The 26925-nt window shown below is 44.5% G+C and overlaps 1 protein-coding gene across 12 annotated transcripts in view; it reads right to left on the reverse strand.

The window, feature by feature from the left end:
* Positions 1 to 26925, reverse strand: part of LOC123774618 (CUGBP Elav-like family member 1) — a gene marked incomplete at its 5' end in the record, with an annotated part of 187982 nt that overhangs the window by 96777 nt on the left and 64280 nt on the right. For all 12 annotated transcript variants that reach the window (XM_069303907.1, XM_045769103.2, XM_045769100.2 and 9 more), the window contains 3 exon segments: positions 6448 to 6496; positions 6797 to 6879; positions 20296 to 20450. In XM_069303907.1, the coding sequence (XP_069160008.1) occupies positions 6448 to 6496; positions 6797 to 6879; positions 20296 to 20450 (287 nt within the window).

Raw genomic sequence — 26925 nt, forward strand, 5'->3', positions numbered from 1 at the left:
CAAATATGAACTGCACAGAGAGCCAAACCCTGAGAATCCAGCAGACAAGTCACTCGAAGGGACCATCCCTAAAGAGGCAAGGACCGTAGAGAACCCTCGCGGTTCAGGTATGAACCACCAAAGAACAGTCCAAATGGAGACGCACAGTTGAACCGCGAGCAACCCAAACCCTCCGAATCGACAGACAGACCACCACGAACTCCCGCACCGTGCTGTGAGCCCGACAGAAGAACGGACCCCACCGTGCCTGGTGCGCCTGGTTCGCCTGGTGAGCACTGCTCACAAATCCCCAGCCGAGAGACGATGCATCCGTGAACACATCAAGCTAGGGCTCAGGTAGGTACCAAGGCACTGAACCCCGGAAAACCCAAAGAAGCTGGCGATGCAGCAACCAACGCAAGGGCCTTCCAGAGGCTGAATCCAGCAATCATGCGAGAGGCGGTAGGAGTGTACCCAAAAGAACCAAAACAGATGCCAAAACCAAACCCATCCCAGTGGGTAAGCCAGCAAGGCAAAGTTCAGACTCCTGCACAACTGCTCGAGCAACCACAGTGTGACCCGGGAATCCCCCAGAAACAGCTGAGGGCAGGATCACAGCTGCAGCAACACCTCCGGAAGGAGAGACATGGAAGTGGTCCGAGAATTTCAAACAAGACCCAGCCAGGTCCGAACTTGGGACAGAACCAGATGGGATTTCCTCCAGTTCACATGGAACCTGAACCTGGCAAACTGGAAAAGAACCACACCCCTGACGAGCAGACATGCGGACCAGCTGGGAGCCCACACCAGCCAGTCGTGAAGATAGGTTAGAACCCGAATCCATAGCAGACACAGACATGTCACCACGACCCAGGTAAAACCCATGAATATGCAAGATGCCTGATTCAAGCCAAAATATAGGCAACGAAAGCAGTAAGTCTGATGCCCCACCACAAAACCTAACCAGACCCTAAACCCCGGCTGAATGGGAACGTGCCAATACATGTCCCTGAGGTCCAGGGACACCATCCAGGTACCCGGCTCCAACAGAAGCCAGACTTGAGACAGAATGGTCATCTGAAGAGAGGGGCAAGGAATCCAGGGGTTCAGACAGGAAAAGTCCAGAATGAACCTCAGATCCACACAGTCCCGTTTTGGCACTGGAAACAGGCGGGAAACCCAGATGAGACACAGGGTTGTGTCAATCACGCCCAAGTGCACCCACTTCGAGATGACCCGACTGACGCAGGGAAAGAAACCTGCCCTGCCAGCCCAAAACCCCTAGGAGGAGGAGGAGTCGCCCAACGGCACCACAGGCCGGAGCATACGACCCGAAACACCCACAAATTGTGGGATCAGGTTTGAGCAAACACAGTGAGCCTACCCCCATCACCCCATCAATGGGGCGACCCACGATAGGGCCAACGCCCCTTACGATAAGCCGGCCAATAAGCAGTGCGATCATTACACCTACCAGACTATGCCAGCTTCAAAGGAAGCGTCGGCTGAGAAACTGGCACCAATGGCCCACCTCAACTTGCGGAACACCGAGCCCTGGCATGACCCTTCTGAGAAGGCTGAGAAGAACAGCCACCCCGGAGGACCAGCACTCAACGTCCCAACATCCTCCTCATGCCAGTCTGAGAACAGCTCAAGAAGGAAAAAGAAGCACAAGACCAAAGCCAAATGCCTCTGGGCACTCAAGTCCTCAGCTACCAAAGACGTGGGAACCTGCACGTGCAGCTGCACAAGGCCAACATCATGAGGAAGCATGGGGGCAAACCAGCATGCATTAAGGCGCTCAAGATCGTTTTAATGCGTTCTTCCAGGTAAACCTGCAGAACGGTAGAAGTTTCTCGCTATTCAAGCGTGTGGGTCTAACAGAACTCATGCCATGTGTCCAACAAAAAGAACGGGCAGTCTGCCAGCCAGGAAGACTTCGGAATCTCCAAATACACCCAATATAGGGAAGAAGAACCGAACTCAAATGAGGACGGATCCATGACAGAGGCAGAATCTGAGTCTTGCAGACGATACGCAGCCAGCTGCTCCTGACCCTCCTGAGGTGAGAGCTGCAAAGCAGAAAACCTCCGGAAGGAAGAAGCCGAGGAACCCAACGGCACCTGGAACCGAACCCGGGGAGGAGCAGACCCCAAATCATACACATACAGGGAAGGGGGGCAAGAAAACCTCTCCCTCTGCAACAATAAGCCCTGCAAAGAGGGCACTAACACCCAAGCTGGGATAAATGGGGTCCAAGCCCCCCAGGTCAACTTCTCCCTAGCCCTGGGATACCCCCAAGTCAGGACCCAGGGCAGAGCAGTCCTCCATACCCTCTACCCCTAAAGAAAAGGCAGAGTCCAGGGGAAAGGCAGAAAAGAAGTGGGACTGCTGGTGGGACCCAGAAGCCTCGGCAGGAGGAACTGGCTCGAATGCCTCCGTCCCCAACCTGAACTGGGCAGCCCCCAAAGCTGCCCGAGTCTCATTACCAACAAAACCTTGCTCCAACTCCGAAACCCTCAGATGTTTGGGAGCTGGAAGCAGGGAGAGGGGGGAGGGGTTGAAGGGTTAACAACAGGGTAAGGACCAGAGACCGCGGACAGAACCAAAGTCGAAGCAACTAACACCCCAAGTCTGGGTCCCTATAACCAAAACGGGGAAGCCTTGGGGCATCCGGGTGGGTGACCAACTTAGCATGTTGTAGCAACTGAAACCTAGTATGTAACGTGGATGCTGCCTGAACCCAAATATCAATGTTATCAGAATGGGTAAACTGGAAAACATGCAGAGAACACGATTCACAAGACTCTGGATCAAAGGTGTTGGTGACCCAACAGGCAGCATAAAGGAGGTAAAAGCGGTGACTGTCACCCTGAGACAAGGGCATACAACCACCTTCAAACTCGCACGAGGCGAGCTAGAACTCGGAAGACGTATCCATAGGTCCCCAAACCCGGACAGAGTTTTCATGGGCCCGTAGGATGACTGTTACGGGAAGCCCAGGCAAGGTTTTGCTAACCGGTTACAATGAAACCTAACAACCACCTGGTTGTTAGGTTTGATTTACCAGGTGGTAAAACCACCTGGCCACCACACCATGAACAGCAGAGGACACCACAAAGGCAAAAACTGCATAAGAAATCAAGGCCAAAGATGACGACTGCCCTGGATTGCATTAGCAATCCACAAACAAACTGAAGTACTGCGCGGACAAGCAGCACAGCGGTGGAGGGGGGGGGGGGTTTGCTTGTTTCTTGGGGATTGGGAAAGAGTTCTGCCTCTCTGTTCGGTTTCGGTTGCAATTTTCTTACCATGTCTGTTTTGTTATGCCTACCTTTCTTGGTACCTAACCCCAGCCAATGGCAGATAAGGAAAACCCCCACTAGGTCAGGGCCATTGCTCCCTGTGCCTCTCTGACAGGGTCCAGGTTCTGGCTCGTGGTCCCCGGTAGGCTGAACTCCAATGACTATTGGTCTAATGAACTGCATATTAACTCGATAGCTTCAATGAGCCAAAGGGGCTCCCGACAGCAAAGTCAGTCTGTTCGAGGTTGGAATGGGGGTAGAGAGGGAAGTAGAAGGGGAAAATGGGGGGGAGATGGGAGGAAAGAGGGAGAGAGGGGAGGAAAGAGGGAGAGAGGGGAGGAAAGAGGGAGAGAGGGGAGGAAAGAGGGAGAGAGGGGAGGAAAGAGGGAGAGAGGGGAGGAAAGAGGGAGAGAGGGGAGGAAAGAGGGTGAGAGGGGAGGAAAGAGGGAGAGAGGGGAGGAAAGAGGGAGAGAGGGGAGGGGGCAGGAAAGAGGGGGAAAAGGGGGAGGGAGGGATTGAGGGAGGGATTGAGGGAGGAAGAGGGAAAATAGGAAAAGAAGGGGGGAGTGGAATGAGGGATCGGGAAAGAGACAGACTATCCTAGGCACTGTCGGATAGGTTTTATATCGAGATGTTGGTAAGCAGTGGCAAACAACAGTCTGCTTGATCAGGCCATCAAACAGGAGGCCTAGGCAAAAACTAGTCTATGGAAAACTGATCTCTGGACGATGTCAATGTATGCTCAGATTAAAAATGAATAATCAAATGAACCTTGTACACCCCCTCCTGGACTACTGTATCCATGCATGGAGACCTCTCCTACAATGATAAATAAATGCCAAAAAGACATAACAGAGCTTATCTCATAGAGAACATTCATTTTCTGAACATTAATCCAAATCACTTCTTTAAAGTCCAAAATAACTTACCACACGGTAAGCGCTTCAACCTCAAAAAGCCACACTGTAAGACAGACAAGAAATGCTTTATCACCCATAAGGTTAACGACAATTTAATCACCTGCCCACCCAAGTCATAAATACCAATATGCTTCAGTTCAAAATACAGTTGGAAAAGATTTCATGAAAAATGAGGGGACCTTATGCAGACTACCTACCAAACCCCCCACCCCCCACCCTCCAAATCGAGGCTACTCACTATGGTAGCTTACAAGTAAACCTTCGAGTCATTCTCATATAATTTGCCCCATGCCTCCGTCTGAGTTCCAATGCAAACAAATTACCAGCACTGTCTTATATTAAATAGCATTTAAAGATTCTCCTGTTGCTGTATACTTAGCAAACATTCCTCTAAAATCAGTGGCATTATAATTTTTTAGTTACTATTATTATTATTTTGTATTACAGTATTACTGTTTTGTAGTTACTATTACTTATTAAAGTTGAAATGCTCTGCAAATCAAGGGTCCCAAAATCTGGAATAACCTCCCAAATTATGTCTTGAGACTGTTGGCTGTTCCTCTCTCAACCAGTTTAAAAGAGAAACTAAATACTACCTAATCAACTATGTAACCTACCTTACTTCCTAAAATGTTAAAAAATGTCAAATTCCTTTTGCTATTACTGAACAATAATTTACTGAACCCGTAAAGCTGCTGATTTCTGCCATGTAAAAATAAACAAAATATTTATTCCTTCTGAACAAATCCACATGGGTCGTGATCCAAATCCACAGAAGTTTATTCCTTCTGTTTATTTAGTAATCATGGAATTACTGTACTGTCATTTTGATATTTCTCTACTTCAGTTAATTTTTGCTTTTTGATCTTAGTTTTAAGTCTTTAGTTTTTAAGTATTGTTTCCACATTATGACTGCGCTGAATATATTAGTGGCTTTAGGCACAGTACAGCACTTGCCCTATCATGAAATACTGTACATCATTATTCTTGTACCCTATTTTGTATGTACAGTATGTACGTTTGCTTAAATAAAAATTATTATTATTATTATTATTATTATTTCATAAATATATGCTATTCAAGCTTTATTAATTTTTTTTTACATTTTTCCAATTATAGTATTCCGTATATTAATGTGTATCACATAATTATAGATAAAATCAGCCCATCTCCCTGTTTAGGTAGTACTTATAATAATGATGAGGACATCATACATATACAGTGTACTGACGTATAAGGCAATTAGAAAGTAGCAATCAGTGCTATTGAATTTGGACAAACGGGAAAAGTTTTTGTATTGATGTTGCAAAGAAAACTTAGCCTAACCTAACCTTCTTAGGCCTAATACATGTTAAATGGGGTCCTAATATAGTACAAATATGTGCTATATTAGACCTAGAAATACTTAAATTTGTTTTTTGTCTGCAGGAATTTTTTATTTTATTTTTACTATAAAGTGAATTCAGTAGTACCAAATTATACTGTTTAAGTGTCCATTACATTTATTTTATTTATTTATTTATTTATATAAACAAAAGTTCTTACATGCTTGTACAGCCACTACCAGGCATAGCATTTTGGGCAGGTCCTTAATCCTAATTTTCACACACACATATTCCTAGGAAGCAGCCTGTAGCAGCTGTCTAACTACCAGGTACCTATTTACTGTTAGGTAAACAGAGGCATCAGGGTGAAAGAAACTCTACCCACTTGTTTCCGCCTCTGCCGGGGATCGAACCCGGACCCTTAGGACTACGAACCTGGAGCACTGGCCACTCAGCCTTCAGGCCCCCATGCATGTACAATGGTCCAAATAGCTTCAAAAAGTACTATCTAAACAGGAGGATGGGTTGAAATAAATTCATAGAGACAAGTTTCTCAAGACAATGAATATTTTCAAGTTGGACATTGTCAGCTTGATGATCACCATCCAGCATATTTAGACACATGATGGGCCCTAAGTTTTTATTAAACAGTTTCCCTTATAATCTTACTGAGATCTTGTTCAGAGTTCAATAATCCTTTAATATGACAATGGTCATCATGAAATAAGGAACTTCTGATACACTTTAGCTCAAAGCTGCAGATTTAACAGCAAGGTTGTGTGATACCTGTGCATATGGTTAAAAAAAAACACAAGTTTATTTCCTTGGCGTCACATTCTATCAAATATCCTCCAAGCATCAGCAAAGAAATAAATATAAAAAATGAATAATAAGGGTAGAGAACTCAAATAAACTTACCATTCCTATTCTCTGTGTCAGCGGGCTTCATCTGAATAGGGTGGTGCATCTGAAAAGATAAACTTGTTCTAGTGATATGGATTTCATTTACTTTGTATAAAAACCAAAAAAATTCTAATTTAATATATATTAATAAGGCATATCATTTTATTAGTTAATTATAGCCAGAGAGATGTAAAATCTTGGTACTTGTAGGGACTTATAAAAATAACTAATTTCCTTAAATTTCTATAGTGAAAAACATATGATGTAAGCCGGAATCACCTTGTATAAGCCAAAATATGTCATAACGAAGGCAATTGCTTAAGAGTTAATGCACATATTGCAGCACTGGAAAATTTGAACTTACGCCAGACAATGTTTTTATGTTGTGCATTGCATTTTGGGCCTCGAGTGCAGATTTGCGGGCATAGAAGGTCACAAAACAGCATCCTGAGGAAAGAAACATTTTAATTTATATAAGAAACTCCTTCAGACATTTTATTTAGGCCTAGCTACCCTATAATACTACAAGAAATTAATTAAAAACACAACTGTATCTATAACAATACAGGACAAAAATCACCAAAGCCAGTAAAGTACAGTACTGTACTTTATTATAAGATATTTATTTTTTGTATTTATTTATATATTCAAGAAGGTACACTGGGTTTGTGAGAGTACATAACATTGATGTTTTTACACTCTTGCAAAGCCATTAAAATGCATAGCATTTCAGACAAGACCTGAATCTAACAGATAATGATAAGTAGGTAATTTGTAGCAAAATTTGAATAATAATAATAAAAGGTACACTGTAGGAAAATTTGAAGAACATTAATAGGTACATTGTAGCATAATTTGAAGATTATTAATGGGTACATTGTAGCAAAATTTGCATTCAACATAACTATGATGTAAGTTGATTGCAGTGACTACAATGGTGAAGTTACATGTCTTAACACAAATATTGGGGGAGTGGGTAGCACAAGATACAGTGCGAGTTTGAAGCATTAGGTAGGAAAGTATGAGGATGAAATCAAGTAATTTTTTTTTACTTTTGAATAAGGAATAGATTGGACAGTTTTTTAATTCGTTGGGGGAGCGAGTTCCATAGACTAGGTCCCTTTATTTGCCTAGACAACTGTCTAGGATTTGCCAATCCTAGACAGTGCCTAGGATTTGTTCATTTGATGCATCATGCTATTGTGATTTCTGTGTGTAAATTTGCATAGTGTTTGCAGATTTAGTTTAACTCTGGGAATATCAAAGAGATATTTATTTCTGGTGTGGTGATCATGGGTTCTATTACATCTGTCAAAGAACAGTTTCCGATCAGGATTTGCATTTAAGAACAAGGTTTTGTACATGTAAATAGCACAACAGAATGTGTGGAGTGTGTATGCTTAGCATGTTTAAGGATTTATACAGAGGGGCTGTGTGTGTTGCCTGAAAACTGAGTTTGTTATTGTTCTGATAGCAGACTATTGCTGGGCAATGATCAGCTTGAGGTAATTTGGACTTTGGATCTTTGTTTGGAGGACGGGATGCTCACACGCATCCTCCCACCTCTCTATCAACATACCCCCCTCCAGTTCTCCTCCGTTACTTGAACATTTTCACATCCTTCCTGTCTCCACTCCTCACAAACCAAACCCATCAACCTCAAATATACTTTCCCACTGTCTCACTACACACACCCTTTATTCTCTCAGTCTAAATATACATCACAGTAAACATCGCCTCCACCACAACGAAAGCTCCTCATAATGGTCATGAGAGAGATTATAGTAAAAGCAGATAAATATAAATCCCGATTTTTGGTCCTGGGGGACTTCAATTTGAAAGCAATAGACTACAAAGCAAGAAAGGAGGACATTCCTGGTAATTACACTTAGGTGTAATTACACATTCCTCATCTCCACTTACACACACACACATTCCCCATCTCCACTGACACACACACACACACACATTCCCCATCTCCACTCACACACAAGGAAATAACTAAGAGAGAAGTCAGAGTCATATTAAGGGGCAAGAAGTTGGACTAGCATGGGGTAACAAACGTACCAAAGTACCACAATGATCGGCACTGGTGCCCATATTATTTCTCATTTATGTTAAAGCTTATCTACAGGAGTTATGTCCTATATGTCAATATTTGCAGACAAAGAATTAACGAAAAGAGTTGAGACAGATTAACCTAGCAAGATTCTGCAAGATGACTTAGACAGGCTGTAGAGTTGATTCCAGAAATGGTTTCTGGATTTCAACACTAGTAAGTGTAAGGAGATGGAAATGGAAGCAGGTAACAGGAGTAATAGTTACTCTGAGAGAGAACTCTATCAACATCAAGGGCCCAAGACTCTTCAACATTCTCCCGCTACACATAAGGTGTATGACTGGCTGGCCTCTCACAGTATTCAAGAAAGAACTCGACAAACACCTTAGAAGAATACCTGATCAACCAGATTGTGATTCATACATGTGGCTGCGAGCAGCCGCGTCCATCAGCCTGGTTGACCAGACAACCAACCGGAGGCCTGATTGGAGCCCGGGCCGCGGGGCCGTTGATCCCCGGAAGCTACACAAGGTATATAAACCAAAAATAGTACAGAATGAAGGGAAACTGCCACCCTGTAAGGACGAAAGAAAAATAAACGTAATTTCAAACCTAATTTCAGGTTATAATAAACCAAACCTAATTTTAGAGGCGCATATAAACATGATATCATCAGCAGAATATTCTACACTAGCTAAAGTCAAGACGTCATTCAGGAACCTAACTATGGTAGCATTTAGATCGTTGTACATGGCCTACGTCAGACCAGTTTTAGAGTATGCCAACGACAGTGTTGAGCCCCATCTAAAAAAAATATACAAGGAAACTCGAAACGGTTTAGAAGTTTACAGCGAGGCTTATCCCAGAATTGAGAGAGATGGCATATGAATGAAAGAATTAAACCTGATGACGCTAAAAAAAAAAAAAGAGACAGGGAAGACTTGATAAAGCCATATAAAATATTGAAGTGATTGATAGTGGAAAACATTTGAGAAATTTCGCAATACCAATAGAACAAGAGGGCATGGGCTTCAGAAAAATGAGCCATAGAGATGTTAGAAAGTTGTTTTCTTAAAGTGCAAGAGTAGAGGGAACAGGGGGAATGAACAGGTTGTATAGAAGGAATGGAATGGAATAGGTTGTGGAATCGAACTACATTCATAATTTTAAAAGTAGACCTGACAGGGAAATAGATCAGAAATCAATGCATTAGATAATCGGTTACTAGAAAGGCAGGAGTCCATGAGCTAAGCCTCGATCCTGCGGGCACAAAAGGTAAGTACAAATAGAAGAGTTCACACGGTCAAAAACACATGCATAGTTATAAATGCAGCATACACCAACTCATTCCCACATATTTATGGACACAATTAAAGTGCGGGGCACACCACAACTTATGTCCCGGCTGCCTTCTGGTAATACAGGCCAGACAAATTAAAGAACCTACGGGAACACTACAAAAGTAATTACAAGAGAAAATGCAAAAACATTCTGCAAGGCTACAGACTATTATTCTGCATTTCAATCTTTCATTTGTAATGCTGTCATTTTGTTCTTTAATATTTTACATTATTAACAACACTACAGAAATTTATAAAAAAAAAATATATACCCAGGAATCCACAGACGATTTCAAGCATTTTTAAAGAAATAACAAACGAATATTTCGTGAATGTGGCAACAGTGGCCACGGACAAAATGACCCCAGCTTCATTAACAGTACTGGGCTCTTGGGGGCTCTTGACTTCGAAGTGAACTCCTGGTAATAAGTGTTCAACACCTGTGCCTCCAGAGTTTAAGGCTAGTGTGGGATCTTGTCTTATCAACGCTCTCCACTCCTACGTCGCCCCGTTAAGGCTTGACTAAAATTGTGGGGTGGGCCAGGATGCGACAGGGTGGGTCAGGAACTTATGGGGTGGGTCAGGATGTGATAGGGTGGGTCAGGAACGTATGGGGTGAGTCAGGATGTGACAGGGTGGGTCAGGAACGTATGGGGTGAGTCAGGATGTGACAGGGTGGGTCGGAAACGTATGGGGTGAGTCAGGATGCGACAGGGTGGGTCAGAAACGTATGGGGTGGGTCAGGATGTGATAGGGTTGGTCAGGAACGTATGGGGTGAGTCAGGATGCGACAGGGTGGGTCAGGAACGTATGGGGTGGGTCAGGAACGTTTGGGGTGGGTCAGGATGTGATAAGGTGGGTCAGGAACGTATGGGGTGGGTCAGGATGCGACAGGGTGTGGTCAGGAACGTATGGGGTGGGTCAGGATGTGACAGGGTGGGGTCAGGATGTGACAGGGTGGGGTCAGGATGCGACAGGGTGGGTCAGGATGCGACAGGGTGGGTCAGGATGCGACAGGGTGGGTCAGAAACGAATGGGGTGGGTCAGGATGTGACAGGATGGGTCAGGAACGAATGGGGTGGGTCAGGATGCGAGAGAATGGGTCAGGAACGTATGGGGTGGGTCAGGATCGTACGGGGTGGGGCAGGAACACGTGGAACACGTTTGACACGTGGAAAATATTAGAGGGGCTGGTCCCAAACCTGCACAGAGAAATAACATCACATGAGACCAGAAGACATGGCAGGATGTGCAGAATACCCCCGTTGAAAAACAGAGGTGCAACTAGTACTCTGAGAGAGAACTCTATCAACATCAGAGGCCCGAGACTGTTCAACACGCTTCCACTACACATAAGGGGCATAACTGGCCGACCCCTCACAGTGTTCAAGAGAGAACTGGATAAGCACCTCCAAAGGATACCTGATCAACCAGGCTGTGACTCGTACGTCAGGCTGCGAGCAGCCGCGTCCAACAGCCTGGTTGATCAGTCCGGCAACCAGGAGGCCTGGTCGACGACCGGGCCGCGGGGACGCTAAGCCCCGGAAGCACCTCAAGGTAACCTCAAGGTAGGATGCGACGGGGTGGGTCAGGAACGTATGGGGTGGGGCAGGATGCGACAGGGTGGGTCAGAAAGGTATGGGGTGGGATGGGGGATAAGGTGTGGGATAGACTAGGTCGTAGGAGATGTGGTGGGGTGAGTCAGGAGGACACGAACTGGGTCGAAAGAATGCATTGTGGGACGGATCGGGAGGAGGCGGCGTGTGGTGGCTCAGGAGGGCTCTCTTGTACTGTGAAGCTGACCATAAGGGGTGGAGGTAGTGTGTTACTGATCAATAGGGGGAGGGTACTCATCGTGGGGTGGATCAGTAGAGGATATTGGAGTCAGGGTTTGCTGTGAGGTGGATCTGGAGTGGATATTGGAGTTTGGTTTTGCTGTGAGGTGGATCTGGAGTGGATATTGGAGTTTGGTTTTGCTGTGGGGTGGATCAGGAAACTATTGTATGGTGGATAAGGATGGTTATAGTGGAACTGTCAGAATAAATATATGGTGGATCAGTAGGAAGCGTTATACACATTTTAACGTGCAGACCTTCAAGAATTTAACTTATGTAAATGACTATATACCTCTTAGGAATTAAAAACATTATATTTTAAGCGTACTTTAGACTTCTCCGTTAATTTAAAAGTTGCATTATATCTATGTAGGCACTGAATGTCCCTTATATACCGTCATTCACTTCTTGCATTGATTTGATATTTCGCGAGATTTAAAACTCAGTAGAGAGCAATAAACTGATACAACAGTATCGTGTCAAAGAGATCATCATAAATAATCGGTAAATAAAAGGGCAGCTACCAGGACAAGGCTTCTTTTTTAATAAAAGAAATCCTACATTCTCGCTTTTTTTTTTTGTTTTAACGTATTCGCAATGCATCTTTCTCACATCTAGACCACTATTTTCTTCTCACACACTTATTGTCCCCACAATCCATCGTCGTCCGTCTAGGAGTGTCATTACCTTCTTTCTCTTCGCCTCTCACACTCTAAATGACTTTTGCCGGGCTGTGATGGATTTCCCGCCATTCCTCCTCATCAAGCCACCGCCAGTGGTACCACCCAAAACCATTACTTACTTTCCACTTAAGAACACACACACCATACTTTTTTACTTGTCTTGTTTATCAACAATCGTCTGATAAATCAGAAACCCGGGTGAGCTGCGAGTACCCGCAGGAGTGACTGAATGTGACTGAGAGTGAGTTGAACTGGAAGTGCGGTAATACGGGAATGTTAGGCAGCCTGGCCAGGGTAAGCCGCGGGGGGATATTTCACGCCCTGCACCATTCCCTTAATGATTTCGCTCAGCCTGGCTAACCTGCCCACCGAGAGCTTACAACATTTGGCCTTTATAAATGTGTGCCAGGGTGGGTAGCCGCTAAGCCACACCGACAAATAACAATCATATACACAGATAATATTTAACGCTCTTTGAACCCTTTACCACAATAGTATTATGTGCAAATTTTCCAACTCTTATATACATTATATATACATTTTCATATATTTATATATATCCCTTTGTACATATAAATACACACATTTTTATCTTAGTCAGCAAAGACAAAATAACAAGTGATATGAAGAGAGATGGAAGCTAGGGTGGGGGGCACACACTGGTACACGTACATTTATGTAGCTACTTTTGACTAAATGAAGAGTTACATAGTGAGTTAAAATCTGGCTATGCAATACTGAATAAAATCCCCCACCCCCCACCCCCTCGCGGAATGGTCAGTCATATGATCAGTAGCTTTTACTGGCAAACTTTGGGAGCATTACGAGGAAATCCTTAAGAACACGAGAGGTAATAAAGTGATTGCACAGCGCCAGGGACCTCATACCGACAGATCTGAAGGGGCTACCTGCTTGATACCTGCTGGATAGGGTTCTGGGAGTTCTTCTACTCCCCAAGCCCGGCCCCGAGGCCAGGCTTGAGTTGTGAGAGTTTGGTCCACAAGGCTGTTGCTTGGAGCGGCCTGTAGGGTCACATACCCACCACAGCCCGGTTGGTCTGGCACTCCTTGAAGAAAATTATCTAGTTTCCTCTTGAAGATGTCCAATGTTGTTCCGGTAATATTTCTTATGCTCGCTGGAAGGATGTTGAACAACCGTGAACCTCTGATGTTTATACAATTCTCTCTAACTGTGCCTATGGCACCCCTGCTAATGACTGGATATTCAATAATGTAGTGGGAGAGTTCATGCCCCAGTTCCTGGAGTGCTTAAGACTGGGAGATTCATCACCTGTAGCTGCCTGCGGGTGTACTGGTAGCTAGTTCCAGTGCAGCTAGTTCTGTTTGTGTGGAGTTTAGATAGTTCTTCAAACGGATATAAGAAGGAGCTCTCTCGTAAGCGCCAATAGGACCTTTTACCTCCATTCTTATGTTCTTATATTCTTTAAAGAGAAGCACATCTCCTAGCACACCAGCAAAGTCTACGGTCTTCTATTGCCACATTTACTTTATATTACCACACTCAAGTTCTTAGAAAAGTGAAAGTGAACTGTTTATTTGACTGAGGCACAACAAAATATGAGTGTAATAATATTCCTAAACTAGTAGACAGACAGACAGAGAGAGAGAGAGAGAGAGAGAGAGAGAGAGAGAGAGAGAGAGAGAGAGAGAGAGAGAGAGAGAGAGAGAGAGAGAGAGACAGACAGAGAGACAGAGAGACAGAGAGACAGAGAGACAGAGAGACAGAGAGAGAGAGAGAGAGAGAGAGAGAGAGAGAGAGAGAGAGAGAGAGAGAGAGAGAGAGAGAGAGAGAGAGAGAGAGAGAGAGACAGACAGAGAGACAGAGAGAGAGAGAGAGAGAGAGAGAGAGAGAGAGAGAGAGAGAGAGAGAGAGAGAGAGAGAGAGAGAGAGAGAGAGAGAGAGCAGTAAACTACTACACAAAGAACACCTTCGCTTCCCTAAAACTTCCATCCGTGAGCCAGCCAGTTTCTCCTCGGATAAAAATGCAAATCTTCACACGAAACTAATTTTCCATCAGACGAGCGGGATCCATATAGCCTTCCCTTTCAACCAACACGCTATTCTATCGCTGTAGCATCCTCCACCCTTCAATATATACAGCCTATCCTCCTTTTTAGATACTACTTTTTATAAGTATGATCACCATAGTGCAAAGTTGGCTGGCAGCCAATTAATGCACAACTATATTCTACCCACCTCAAGACTCCGCTCCAATATAGAAGCATCAAGAAATATTGACCAATAGGCTTTCTACAATCACTTCTATTCAATACCCACTGTCTTGTTCTGTCTTGTGTTGATGAAATTAATACCTTATTAAATACCACCTCACCCCATCCACCTCACTCAAATGTAGATATAAACAAATCGGAGATGTGTAAGTTCTATTCAGTTGTGTATGTTTAAACTAAAGTCTTTGAAAATGTAATAAGTTTTACGAAACGCGCTCAAGTGTCGCGTCAGACTAGAAATAAAAATGAATTTTGGAGAATTGATTTTTGAATTACCACCAACAGTGAAAAGAAATGTACGAAAGATTGAGAATATTCATGTTAGAATTATTAATCTTACTTTTTCGGTCATATTTAATAATATATATATATACATATATATATATATACATTATATATATTGGTGTATACTGGCAGCAGGTTTTCTTTCAAACATGTTTCATTGAATATGACCGCATATTCTGTATTTATTATTTTCTGGTTTAGGGCTTCTATCCCTCTAACTATTTTCTTAGCATCAGGGCTTAATTGGAATAGGAGTTCTCCAAAACTCATTTTCGTACTTTTAAGGTGAAGAAAAGAAGTGATTTACTAGAGTGTATTACACTTATTTGTATAATTTGCACGACGTTTCGAACCTCCATGGTTCATTCTCAAGTGAACAGATCTTACAATACTAGTTGATTTTATACCCGCATTAGGTCAGGTGATAATACAATGAAGGTGAAAAACATGGGGGGATACATAAGGGATAAACATAGGGGCTGCAGAAGGCTTATTGGCCCATACGAGGCATCTCCTATCTAAACACAAAGATTAATCCAGTGTAATTGGCCTGTTATGTTGGGCATTGTCTTCTGTGTTGACATCGATATGTTCTTGTCTTGTCCTTACTCTCATGGTGGGTAGAGTAAATAGTTCCGTGATTTGGGTGTTCATGGTAGGTCGCTCTATTCTTATGTGAATTGCCTCAAGAATTTGTAATCTTCTTGAATCTTGGGTTTTGTCTATTATGCAAGTATTCTTGTTCAACATTTCTCTTGTTAGAGTAATGTCATGGGCTTGTCTCATGTGATTCCTAGGGGCACCAGATTGAAGATGGCATGTCAGACGCCTCGTCAGCTTGGTCGACGTCATACCTATGTACTTACATTGAAGGTTACATCCTTCGTGGGGGCAAGTGTACATGTATACAACGCTTGACTGCTGTAGAGGGTTCTCCGTCGGCTTCGGGCTGTTTTTGATAAGGAGTTCGGAAGTCTTCTTGGTTTTGTAGAATATTATCAGGTTTATGTTTTGGTTAGGAGTAGTGCTTTTTACTCCTTTACGGATTATTTCTTTCATTATTCTTTCCTCTTTTATATGTTCACTGTGCATGGTTGATTTGTAATATAATTTTATTGGGGGTGTTGTGGTTTCTGTTCTAGGTTCTGAATTATACCAACGGTCCAAGTGTCTTCTTATAGCAGCGTTTATTTCCGCGTTGCTATATCCGTTGTTCACCAATACCTGAGTTACTCTTTCAAACTCTCTACTCACGTTGCTCGATTCAGAGCAGTGGGTAAGCGCTCGACGAATATAAGCATTGAGAACACTGGCTTTGTATCTTTGGGGGCACTCACTTCTACCGTTCAGGCATAATCCTATGTTGGTGGGCTTGGTATATACGTTGGTGCTTAAAGAGGTTCCTGTTTTTGTTATTAGTACATCCAAGAATGGCAGTCTGTTATTTTCACTATTTTCATGTGTAAATCGGAGTACTGACTCTCTCTCTCTAGGTGTCTTTTTAGGTCAATTAGTTCATCTGAGTCTTTTACTATTACGAATATGTCATCTACATAACGGCAGTATACAGTTGGTTTTTGTCTGCTACTGAAGACCCTATCTTCGATGGTTCCCATATAAAAATTAGCAAATAAAACTCCTAAGGGGGAGCCCATTGCTACTCCGTCTATTTGTAAATACATGTCTCCTTGTGGACTGATGAAAGGGGCTTCCTTTGTACATGCTTCGAGAAGACTTTTCAAGTGTGGCTCAGGTATGTCTAATTTGGGGGTGCTCTCGTCTCTGTACACTCTGTCCAGTATCATTCCTATGGTTGTGTCGACTGGGACGTTGGTAAAAAGGGATTCAACGTCCAGGGAAGCGATATATATATATATATATATATATATATATATATATATATATACATATATATGTATATATGTATATATGTATATATATATATATATATATATATATATATATACATATATACATATAAATATATATATACATTATATATATACATATATATATATATATACATATATATATATATATATATATATATATATATATATATATATATATGTGTGTGCGTGTGTGTAATTACCTAAGTGTAATTACCTAAGTGTAGTTACAGGATGAGAGCTACGCTCGTGGTGTCCCGTCTTCCCAGCACTCTTTGTCATATAACGCTTTGAAACTACTGACGGTCTTGGCCTCCACCACCTTCTCACTTAACTTGTTCCAACCGTCTACCACTCTATTTGCGAAGGTGAATTTTCTTATATTTCTTCGGCATCTGTGTTTAGCTAGTTTAAATCTATGGCCTCTTGTTCTTGAAGTTCCAGGTCTCAGGAAGTCTTCCCTGTCGATTTTATCAATTCCTGTTACTATTTTGTACGTAGTGATCATATCACCTCTTTTTCTTCTGTCTTCTAGTTTTGGCATATTTAATGCTTCTAACCTCTCCTCGTAGCTCTTGCCCTTCAGTTCTGGGAGCCACTTAGTAGCATGTCTTTGCACCTTTTCCAGTTTGTTGATGTGCTTCTTAAGATATGGGCACCACACAACAGCTGCATATTCTAGCTTTGGCCTAAGAAAAGTCATGAACAATTTCTTTAGTATATCGCCATCCATGTATTTAAATGCAATTCTGAAGTTAGAAAGCATTGCATAGGCTCCTTGCACAATATTCTTAATGTGGTCCTCAGGTGATAGTTTTCTATCTAGAACCACTCCTAGATCTCTTTCTTTATCAGAATTCTTTAAAGATTTCTCACATAATATATAGGTTGTGTGGGGTCTATGTTCTCCTATTCCACATTCCATAACATGACATTTATTAACATTAAATTCCATTTGCCAAGTGGTGCTCCATATACTTATTTTGTCCAGGTCTTCTTGAAGGGCATGACAATCATCTAAATTTCTTATCCTTCCTATTATCTTAGCATCATCAGCAAACATGTTCATATAATTCTGTATACCAACTGGTAGATCATTTATGTACACAATAAACATCACTGGTGCAAGAACTGAACCCTGTGGTACTCCACTTGTGACATTTCTCCATTCCGATACATTGCCTCTGATTACTGCCCTCATTTTTCTATCAGTCAGAAAATTTTTCATCCATGATAGAAGCTTACCTGTCACCCCTCCAATATTTTCCAGTTTCCAGAACAACCTCTTATGTGGAACTCTGTCGAAAGCCTTTTTTAGGTCCAGATAGATGCAGTCAACCCAGCCATCTCTTTCCTGTAATATCTCTGTGGCCCGATCATAGAAACTGAGTAAATTCGATACACAGGATCTTCCTGATCGAAAACTTGTGTGTGTGTGTGTGTGTGTGTGTGTGTGTGTGTATCACGAAAATAAACACGTGATTAAAAATGTGACAGTGTCAGACCACGGAGGAAAATTGAAACAGGAATTTCCTTAAGTACTTTCGTATATTAATATACGACTCCTTCTGAAGATGTATTAATATACGAAAGTACTTAAGGAAATTCCTGTTTCAATTTTCCTCCGTGGTCTGACACTGTCATATTATATATATATATATATATATATATATATATATGACTGGGACTTGCGATGGAGATTTCGGATACGCCAGACCTCATCTGTTCGCGTCGCCGGAGGGCAATTTTTATCAAAAATTGTTGGTGCGGCAGGAAACGTCGAAGACTTGGCCAGACTAGTGAGGATTTTGGTGTTGGTGAGAGAGGTGGTGATGCTTGCTCCTCCCAGGCTCACCGGGCGTCACCATCAATGTTTCCACTTTCTCCTTCCAGACACAGCCACCAGGATGGTGGCGGGGGCGGCGGTGACGCCCGGGGCCATGGGCGTACTAGCGTATCAATCACTGCTGAATAGGTAAGGAGAGTCAATGCCATGGATGCCGCTTCCCCTACCTTTCTCCTCTTCCATGTGGGTTATTGAGGAAAACAAGTTGAAAGCTGTCATAAGGAACACATCGAAGTACATTTTTGCCCACCCCGACATGTTCTAAAGACTTTGGGGTTGCTGTGTGTGGCCATCTTTTCCTATTGTGCTGTTTTAAACATAGGCTCCTTTGCATCATTGCTGTCATATCTTTTACATTTTCTTCGTGCGCTGCGGCTTGGTTTGGCCGTGTAATGCATGCGGTTTCGGTCTTATTTTATACATTTTCCTCGTAACGCAGAAACTTTCATTCAGTGAACATCACACTAGTTTCCGGGGCCCACAGGAACGGTTGATGTGGAGAGTTAATGTGTCCTCTCTAGTCTCTACTCCCATACAGGCGCGTGTGACGGCTGTACACAGGTGAAGGGTTTCTGTTGGTAGAGCGGTAGAAGGTGCGGGTGTCAGACCAGCAGGGTGGATATGTGGGCCTGCGGGCCGCTCCAAGCAACAGCCTGTTGGACCAAGTTCTCACAAGTCAAGTCTGGCCTCGAGCCGGCCTTCGGGAGCAGATTAACTACCAAAACCGAGTCCAGATATACTCCAGGTATACTCTAGATATGTATTCTCATGTCGTGTCGGAAGTCTCACGTGTCACCGTACAAACATAATACAATAATTACAATTACAATGCAAACGATTGACACATAATTGAAGTTGTAATTAAATTAAATGAAAAATAATTAAAGATTAAAGCTTTCGACGATGCGATATACTTTTGTAAATGTAGTTTGGAGCAATTCATTACTCGAAGGACCTGCCGAGCATCAAAGAACACACGAGGTTAATCTAAGCCCAGTATGTTTAACACTGGTGAATATAACCAGTGACAACAGTTGTGCGGTGAATATAACGAGCGAGATAACAGCTGTGGAGTGAATGTAACGAGTGGCAAAGCAGCTATTGGAAGGGGGGGGGGGATATATCGAGGGACAAACGGCTGTGGGGAAGCTATGAATGTTGGGAGCTGTAGTGCCCACCAGGGATCTCCAGTACGGGCCAGGGATTTCCAGGGCAGGCCAGGGATCTCCAGGTCCGACAAGGAACCTGTAGTGCCAGCCAGGGGGGCCCCTGCAGTGCACGACAGGATCCTGCAGTGCAGGACAAGATCTTGCAGGGCAAGGCAGGGTATCACACCTACAAAGATTCTGTGGTTTGATAATATGAAGTGTCAGAGTACACGTGTGAAGATCAACATTATAACTGTCATACCGTACACAAGTGTGGCGAATGCAAAGAGGACAAGTGCACAGATTCGAGATGAAGTTTCAACTGAAGGAGCGGAAAATGATACCCAGATGAGAATGTCACATCTGGGAGTGAAAGTGATGGAAAAATGATCTGCATGGCCAGGGCGAGGGAGGGAAGAGGTAGAGACCTAGGGAGGGAAGAGGTAGAGGCGTAGGGTAGGGAGGGAAGAGGTAGAGACCGAGGGAGGGAAGAGGTAGAGACCGAGGGAGGGAAGAGTGCACCTACCTTTGCTCTGGCCTGTGACCTTGTCTCGTAGGACGTTTATCTGGTAGACCTCTCCGTACTCCTCGAACATCTTACGGAGGTCGTTCTCGTCCATGGAGCGGGGGATCTGGCCCACGAACATTTTGATGGCGTCTGAGTCTGGTTCCCGATGCACGCTATTCATCCCCCTGAAACAGGAGGATACAACTGACACCTTCTGACGTATCAGCTACAGTATCTTATACAATCATCTTATACAATCACTTGCCATGTCAGCCATCTCCTACAATACTGCACAATGAACTAATGTAATCTCCTCCTAAAGAGAGTGCATATAACAATAAACAATTGTATTAAAGATTGATATGACTGTATAAGGTATATCACTGTCAATCCATAATAGACAGTACCTATAGTGAATGTGAATTGCAGTATAAAACATGGACTATTTTACCTCAAAATAACAATGTTTTGTACACAATCTTCTAGAGTGCACGAGAAAAGTCAACAATCAAACCTAAATTTTCTAAGGCCTAGTATATTATTATTATTATTATATTATATATATATATATATATATATATATATATATATATATATATATATATATATATATATATATATATATATATATATATATATATATATGCTGATTCTTTTTGTATTTACAAGTGAGCGTAGAACTAAACCCTACAAAAGACAACAGGAGTAAGCAGGTAGTGTTGGAGGACCCTGAGGGGGGAGGGGCTGGGGGGGGGGGTGGATAACCGCTCCAGAGAAACCGCCCTCCCCCCCCCTTACCACCACCACCATCACCATCCATCATGCTAATGATGACATCATGTTAGAGCTAGAGCATACATACCACGCCCGCCTGCCCGCTTGCAGGCACACGTACGCATGCACGCACGCACACGCAAGCATGGGAAGTCATTGCATTAATCTAAGAACATTTGGAAGGCGGGGCTAGACGCCTAGCTCCACCCTGCAAACACATTTAGGTGAGTACACCCAAAAACACATGCAGTTTGCTAGCTTCTCCCCCCTCCCTCTCTCTCTGTCCCTCCCTCTCTCTCTGTCCCTCCCTCCCTCTCTGTCCCTCCCTCTCTCTCTGTCCCTCCCTCCCTCTCTCTCTCTCTCTCTCTCTCTCTCTCTCTCTCTCTCTCTCTCTCTCTCTCTCTCTCTCTCTCTCTCTCTTACACACACACATATTTCAGATTTTTGGTGTGATGGACCCAGGGAGGAGAAGCGACCATCCTAGCGAGCCGAGAGAGCACAAGGACCTTTCAGGTCTCTACCTCTCAGGGTGAACACCACCTCAGGAACGACCCAAGTCTTCACTTCACAATGATGTACAAGATATAATGATCTTAACAACACCGACTCCTTACATCTTTGTTTTGAATTTTGAGAATACTACTACTCCGGAAGCCGGTTGGCCGAGCGGACAGCACGCTGGGCTTGTGATCCTGTGGTCCCGGGTTCGATCCCGGGCGCCGGCGAGAAACAATGGGCAGAGTTTCTTTCACCCTATGCCCCTGTTACCTAGCAGTAAAATAGGTACCTGGGTGTTAGTCAGCTGTCACGGGCTGCTTCCTGGGGGGTGGAGGCCTGTTCGAGGACCGGGCCGCGGGGACACTAAAGCCCCGAAATCATCTCAAGATAACCTCAAGATAACCTACTATCTTAGGCTATCTTCTTATCTTGAGACGATTTCGGGGCTAAGCGTCCCCGCGGCCCGGTCCTCGACCAGGCCTCCTTTTTGTTACACATCCCCAGGAAGCAGCCCATGGCAGCTGTCTAACTCCCAGGTACCTATTTACTGCTAGGTAACAGGGGCATCAAGGGTGAAAGAAACATTTTGCCCATTTGTCTCCGCCTCCACCGGGGATCGAACCCGGAACCTCAGGACTACGAATCCGTAGCACTGTCCACCCAGCTGTCAGGCGCCCTATGACGATATGAGGTGTGCAGCAGCCACGGCCAACCACGCTCCTAGGATGTTCTTATTACAATCTATGTCTTCCAGACTCTTCCATCAGCGTTACAACGGTTAGTTAGACGAAATTATCAACGGTATGAATAATGTGATGACGCCCGCGACGTTATGAAGATGTCTCAAGCAAGAGTTTACTCCACGTAAGACTCTCGACTAAATCTAATTCTACTCTTAAGGCTCTTGATCATGCCTCTTACACCTGGTGAGGCCCTCGACCAAGGCTCTTACACCTCGTGAGGTCCTCGACCAAGGCTCTTACACCTGGTGAGGCCCTCGACCCAGGCTCTTACTTCTCGTGAAGCCGTCGACCAAGGCTCTTACTCCTCGTGAGGCCCTCGACCAAGGCTCTTACACCTCGTGAGGCCCTCGACCAAGGCTCTTACACCTCGTGAGGCCCTCGACCAAGGCTCTTACACCTCGTGAGGCCCTCGACCAAGGCTCTTACACCTCGTGAGGCCCTCGACCAAGGAAGGCTCTTACTCATGCGTAATCCCATCATAACACATCCGTGAGAGCGCCACCAAGACACCGACGCGCTGGTCCTTCGCGCCAAAATCATCACCCGCCAGTTGCCGTACCAGGAGTCACGTCCTGAGAGTGATGCCAAGGAGGCTTATGAGACGTCGTACTTCACTTTGATTTCCTCCTCCTCCGGCTGCTGCTTCTTTTTATCTCCTCCATCCCGTTACCCTCTTCCGCTCCCTCCCACTCCCCCCCCCCCCCCCAATGCCTTCCCAGAATCGGAATCCAATACGCGGGGAACGGGAGGGCCCCACTAACGGCCTGTTCCTTGCATCTCTTCCACCACTCCAACACCCAACAATTTCCGGCGGGTGAAGCCATCATCCACCCTGAGTCACCCGTCATCCCCCTACACCACCATCACCCATTTACCCCTACTCTTTTACCTACATTATTAGGCGAGTACATTAGGTGAGTATCCCCTCTGCTCTCCACATGATCACGTTCTCTGATCATTGATCATTTCTCACAATATTGATACTTTCATTTATTCAATTTATTCCGTCTACCCGACGTCCTTGCAGTGGACTTATTCTTTCCTATCTCTGGGAAGAACGCCAAGGACCTCTTCAAGCTCCGAACTCTTAACCATCCGCCTAGACCTACCGTGCACGACACAATACAATGACGTGCAATAATTCTAATCACCCCATTAAAGCTAATCATGCCATTAGCCGACTACTTCCCTCTTCATCAGTCAGATGGATGCAAGGAGGTGGATAAGGGGGTGAGGGTGAGAGATGGAGGGGAGAGGGAGGGGAGAGGGAGGGGAGAGGGAGGGATGGAGAGGGAGGGGGAGGGTTGGGGGGGGAGGAGACAGAGGGGCAGCCAAAATGGTTGATTGTTCCCCGGATGCCAATAAAACGTGGCTCGTTTGACTCTTTTGAGAGTCGCATATTGCCATAAAGGAAACTGTTACGAGTCTTTGTGAGGCGCACCTTCCCTATACAGGTATTGGGCACTCCCATCCCCTCATGGCTGTGTACCAGCATACAGCACCGTGTATAGCAGCATACAGCACCGTATAACAGCATACAGCACCGTATAACAGCATACAGCACTGTATAACAGCACACAGCACCGTATAGCAGCATACAGCACCGTGTAGCAGCATACAGCACCGTGTAGCAACATACAGCACCGTGTAGCAACATACAGCACCGTGTAGCAGCATACAGCACCGTGTAGCAGCATACAGCACTTATACGTTGTTGTCATGTCTCTTCCAATCCACTTTCTCCTTCAGTAAGAGCGAGTGAATGTATACCTGTGTGTGTGTGTGTGTGTGTGTGTGTGTGTGTGTGTGTGTGTGTGTGTGTGTGTGTGTGTGTGTGTGTGTGTGTGTGTGTTTATTTACTATTTGTTCCTGCAAGATCACGACGATGTTAGCTCTTGGTCCCCGCCTCTCTAACCATCAGTTGTCTAATGTACTGACTGCTGACCTAATTTTATCTATCCTACCTACTACATATTTCTCTCACACACAGCATGCAGCTCGTATCGGACTCGCAGGTACCTATTTACTGATAGGTGAACACAGGCAACATGTGAAAAAAAACTCTGCTCATTAGTTTCTGCCTCAGACGGGAATCGAACCCGGGTCCTTTGGACTACGACCCCCGAGCGATGCCCGTTCGACTGTGAGGACGTACGTGTACGTACGTATGTACGTACGCGCGTGCGTGCGTGTGTGCGTGTGTGCGTGTGTGCGTGTGTGCGTGTGTGCGTGCGCGCGTGTGTGTGTGTGTGTGTGTGTGTGTGTGTGTGTGTGTGTGTGTGTGTGTGTGTGTGTGTGTGTGTGTGTGTGTGTGTGTGTGTGTGTGTGTGTGTGTGTGTGTGTACTCACCTAATTGTACTCACCTAATTGTGCTTGCGGGGGTTGAGCTTTGGCTCTTTGGTCCCGCCTCTCAACTGTCAATCAACTGGTGTACAGATTTCTGAGCCTACTGGGCTCTATCATATCTATATTTGAAACTGTGTATGGAGTCAGCCTCCACCACATCACTTCCTAGTGCATTCCATTTATTAACTACTCTGACACTGAAAAAATTCTTTCTAACGTCTCTGTGGCTCATCTGGGTACTAAGTTTCCACCTGTGTCCCCTTGTTCGTGTCCCACCCGTGCTGAAGAGTTTGTCTTTGTCCACCCTGTCAATTCCCCTGAGAATTTTGTAGGTGGTTATCATGTCTCCCCTTACTCTTCTGTTTTCCAGGGATGTGAGGTTCAGCTCCTTTAGCCTTTCCTCGTAGCTCAATCCTCTCAGTTCCGGGACGAGCCTGGTGGCATACCGCTGAATCTTCTCTAACTTTGTCTTGTGTTTAACTAGGTATGGACTCCAGGCTGGAGCTGCATACTCCAGGATTGGTCTTACATAAGTGGTATACAGGGTTCTGAAAGATTCCTTACACAAGTTTCTGAAGGCAGTTCTTATGTTGGCCAGTCTAGCATATGCCGCTGATGATATTCTTTTGATGTGGGCCTCTGGGGACAGGTTCGGTGTGATATCAACCCCCAGATCCTTCTCTCTATTTGATTCTTGCAGGATTTCCCCTCCCAGATGATACCTTGTGTTCAGCCTCCTGCTCCCTTCGCCTAATTTCATCACCTTACACTTTCCAGAGTTGAACTTCAGCAGCCATTTTCTAGACCATTCCTCCAGTTTATCCAGGTCATCCTGTAGTCTCTGTCTATCTTCATCCGTCTTGATTCTTCTCATAATTTTTGCATCATCAGCAAACATCGAGAGGAATGAGTCTATACCCTCTGGAAGATCGTTCACATATATTAGAAACAGGATGGGTCCAAGTATTGAGCCCTGTGGGACTCCGCTGGTGACATCTCGCCACTCTGATGTCTTCCCCCTCACCGTTACTCGTTGTTTCCTGTTGCTTAAGTACTCCCTTATCCACTGGAGCACCTTCCCTTTTACTCCTGCCTGTTGCTCCAACTTTTTTAACAGCCTTTTATGGGGTACTGTGTCAAAGGCTTTTTGGCAATCCAGGAAAATGCAGTCGGCCCACCCTTCTCTTTCCTGCCTAATTTTCGTTGCCTGGTCATAAAATTCTATTAAACCTGTGAGGCACGATTTACCATCTCTGAACCCATGTTGGTGGTGCGTTACAAAGTTATTTCTCTCCAGATGCTCTACGAGCCTTTTCCTCACGATCTTCTCCAGCACCTTGCATGGTATACAAGTTAGGGAAACTGGCCTGTAATTTAGTGCCTCTTGCCTGTCACCCTTTTTGTATATTGGGACCACGTTAGCTGTCTTCCAACTTTCTGGTAAGTCTCCTGTTTCCAGTGACCTGTTATACACCATAGAGAGTGGCACACTTAGTGCTTCTGCACCTTCCTTTAGTATCCATGGTGAAATTCTATCAGGCCCAACAGCCTTTGTCACATCCAGCTCCAGCAGACACCTTTTGACCTCCAGCAGACACTGTGTGTGTGTGTGTGTGTGTGTGTGTGTGTGTGTGTGTGTGTGTGTGTGTGTGTGTGTGTGTGTGTGTGTGTGTGTGTGTGTGCGTGTGTGCGTGTGTGCGTGCGCGCGTGCGTGTGCGCGCGCGTGTGTGTGTGTGTGTGTGTGTGTGTGTGTGTATGTGTGTGTGTGTGTGTGTGTGTGTGTGTGTGTGTGTGTGCGTGCGTGCGTGCGTGCGTGCGTGCGTGCGTGCGTGCGTGCGTGCGTGCGTGCGTGCTCGACTTACCATCGTGACCAATTGCCTTGTCATGATGGCTAATGGCCTTATCGCGATAACTTGATCGCTTTATTAAGATATATATATAGCCCCACCATGGTGGTTCATCTCCACCATGGTGGTTCATCACTACCATTGGTTCGTCGCCTTACAATGAGAGGCGAGCGCCTTACCATGACGGTATATCTAACCCGTAGTTGCTTGCCATGTGCCTCCTAAACGACATGTAAACGACCTGATCAATCAAACTGCTGCTGCTTGCAACCCGCATTCCGACATTATATATATATATATATATATATATATATATATATATATTATATATATATATATATATGTCGTACCTAGTAGCCAGAACGCACTTCTCAGCTTACTATTCAAGGCCCGATTTGCCTAATAAGCCAAGTTTTCATGAATTAATTGTTTTTCGACTA

The sequence above is a fragment of the Procambarus clarkii genome, chromosome 51, assembly GCF_040958095.1.
Source record: "Procambarus clarkii isolate CNS0578487 chromosome 51, FALCON_Pclarkii_2.0, whole genome shotgun sequence".
NCBI lineage: Eukaryota > Metazoa > Arthropoda > Malacostraca > Decapoda > Cambaridae > Procambarus > Procambarus clarkii.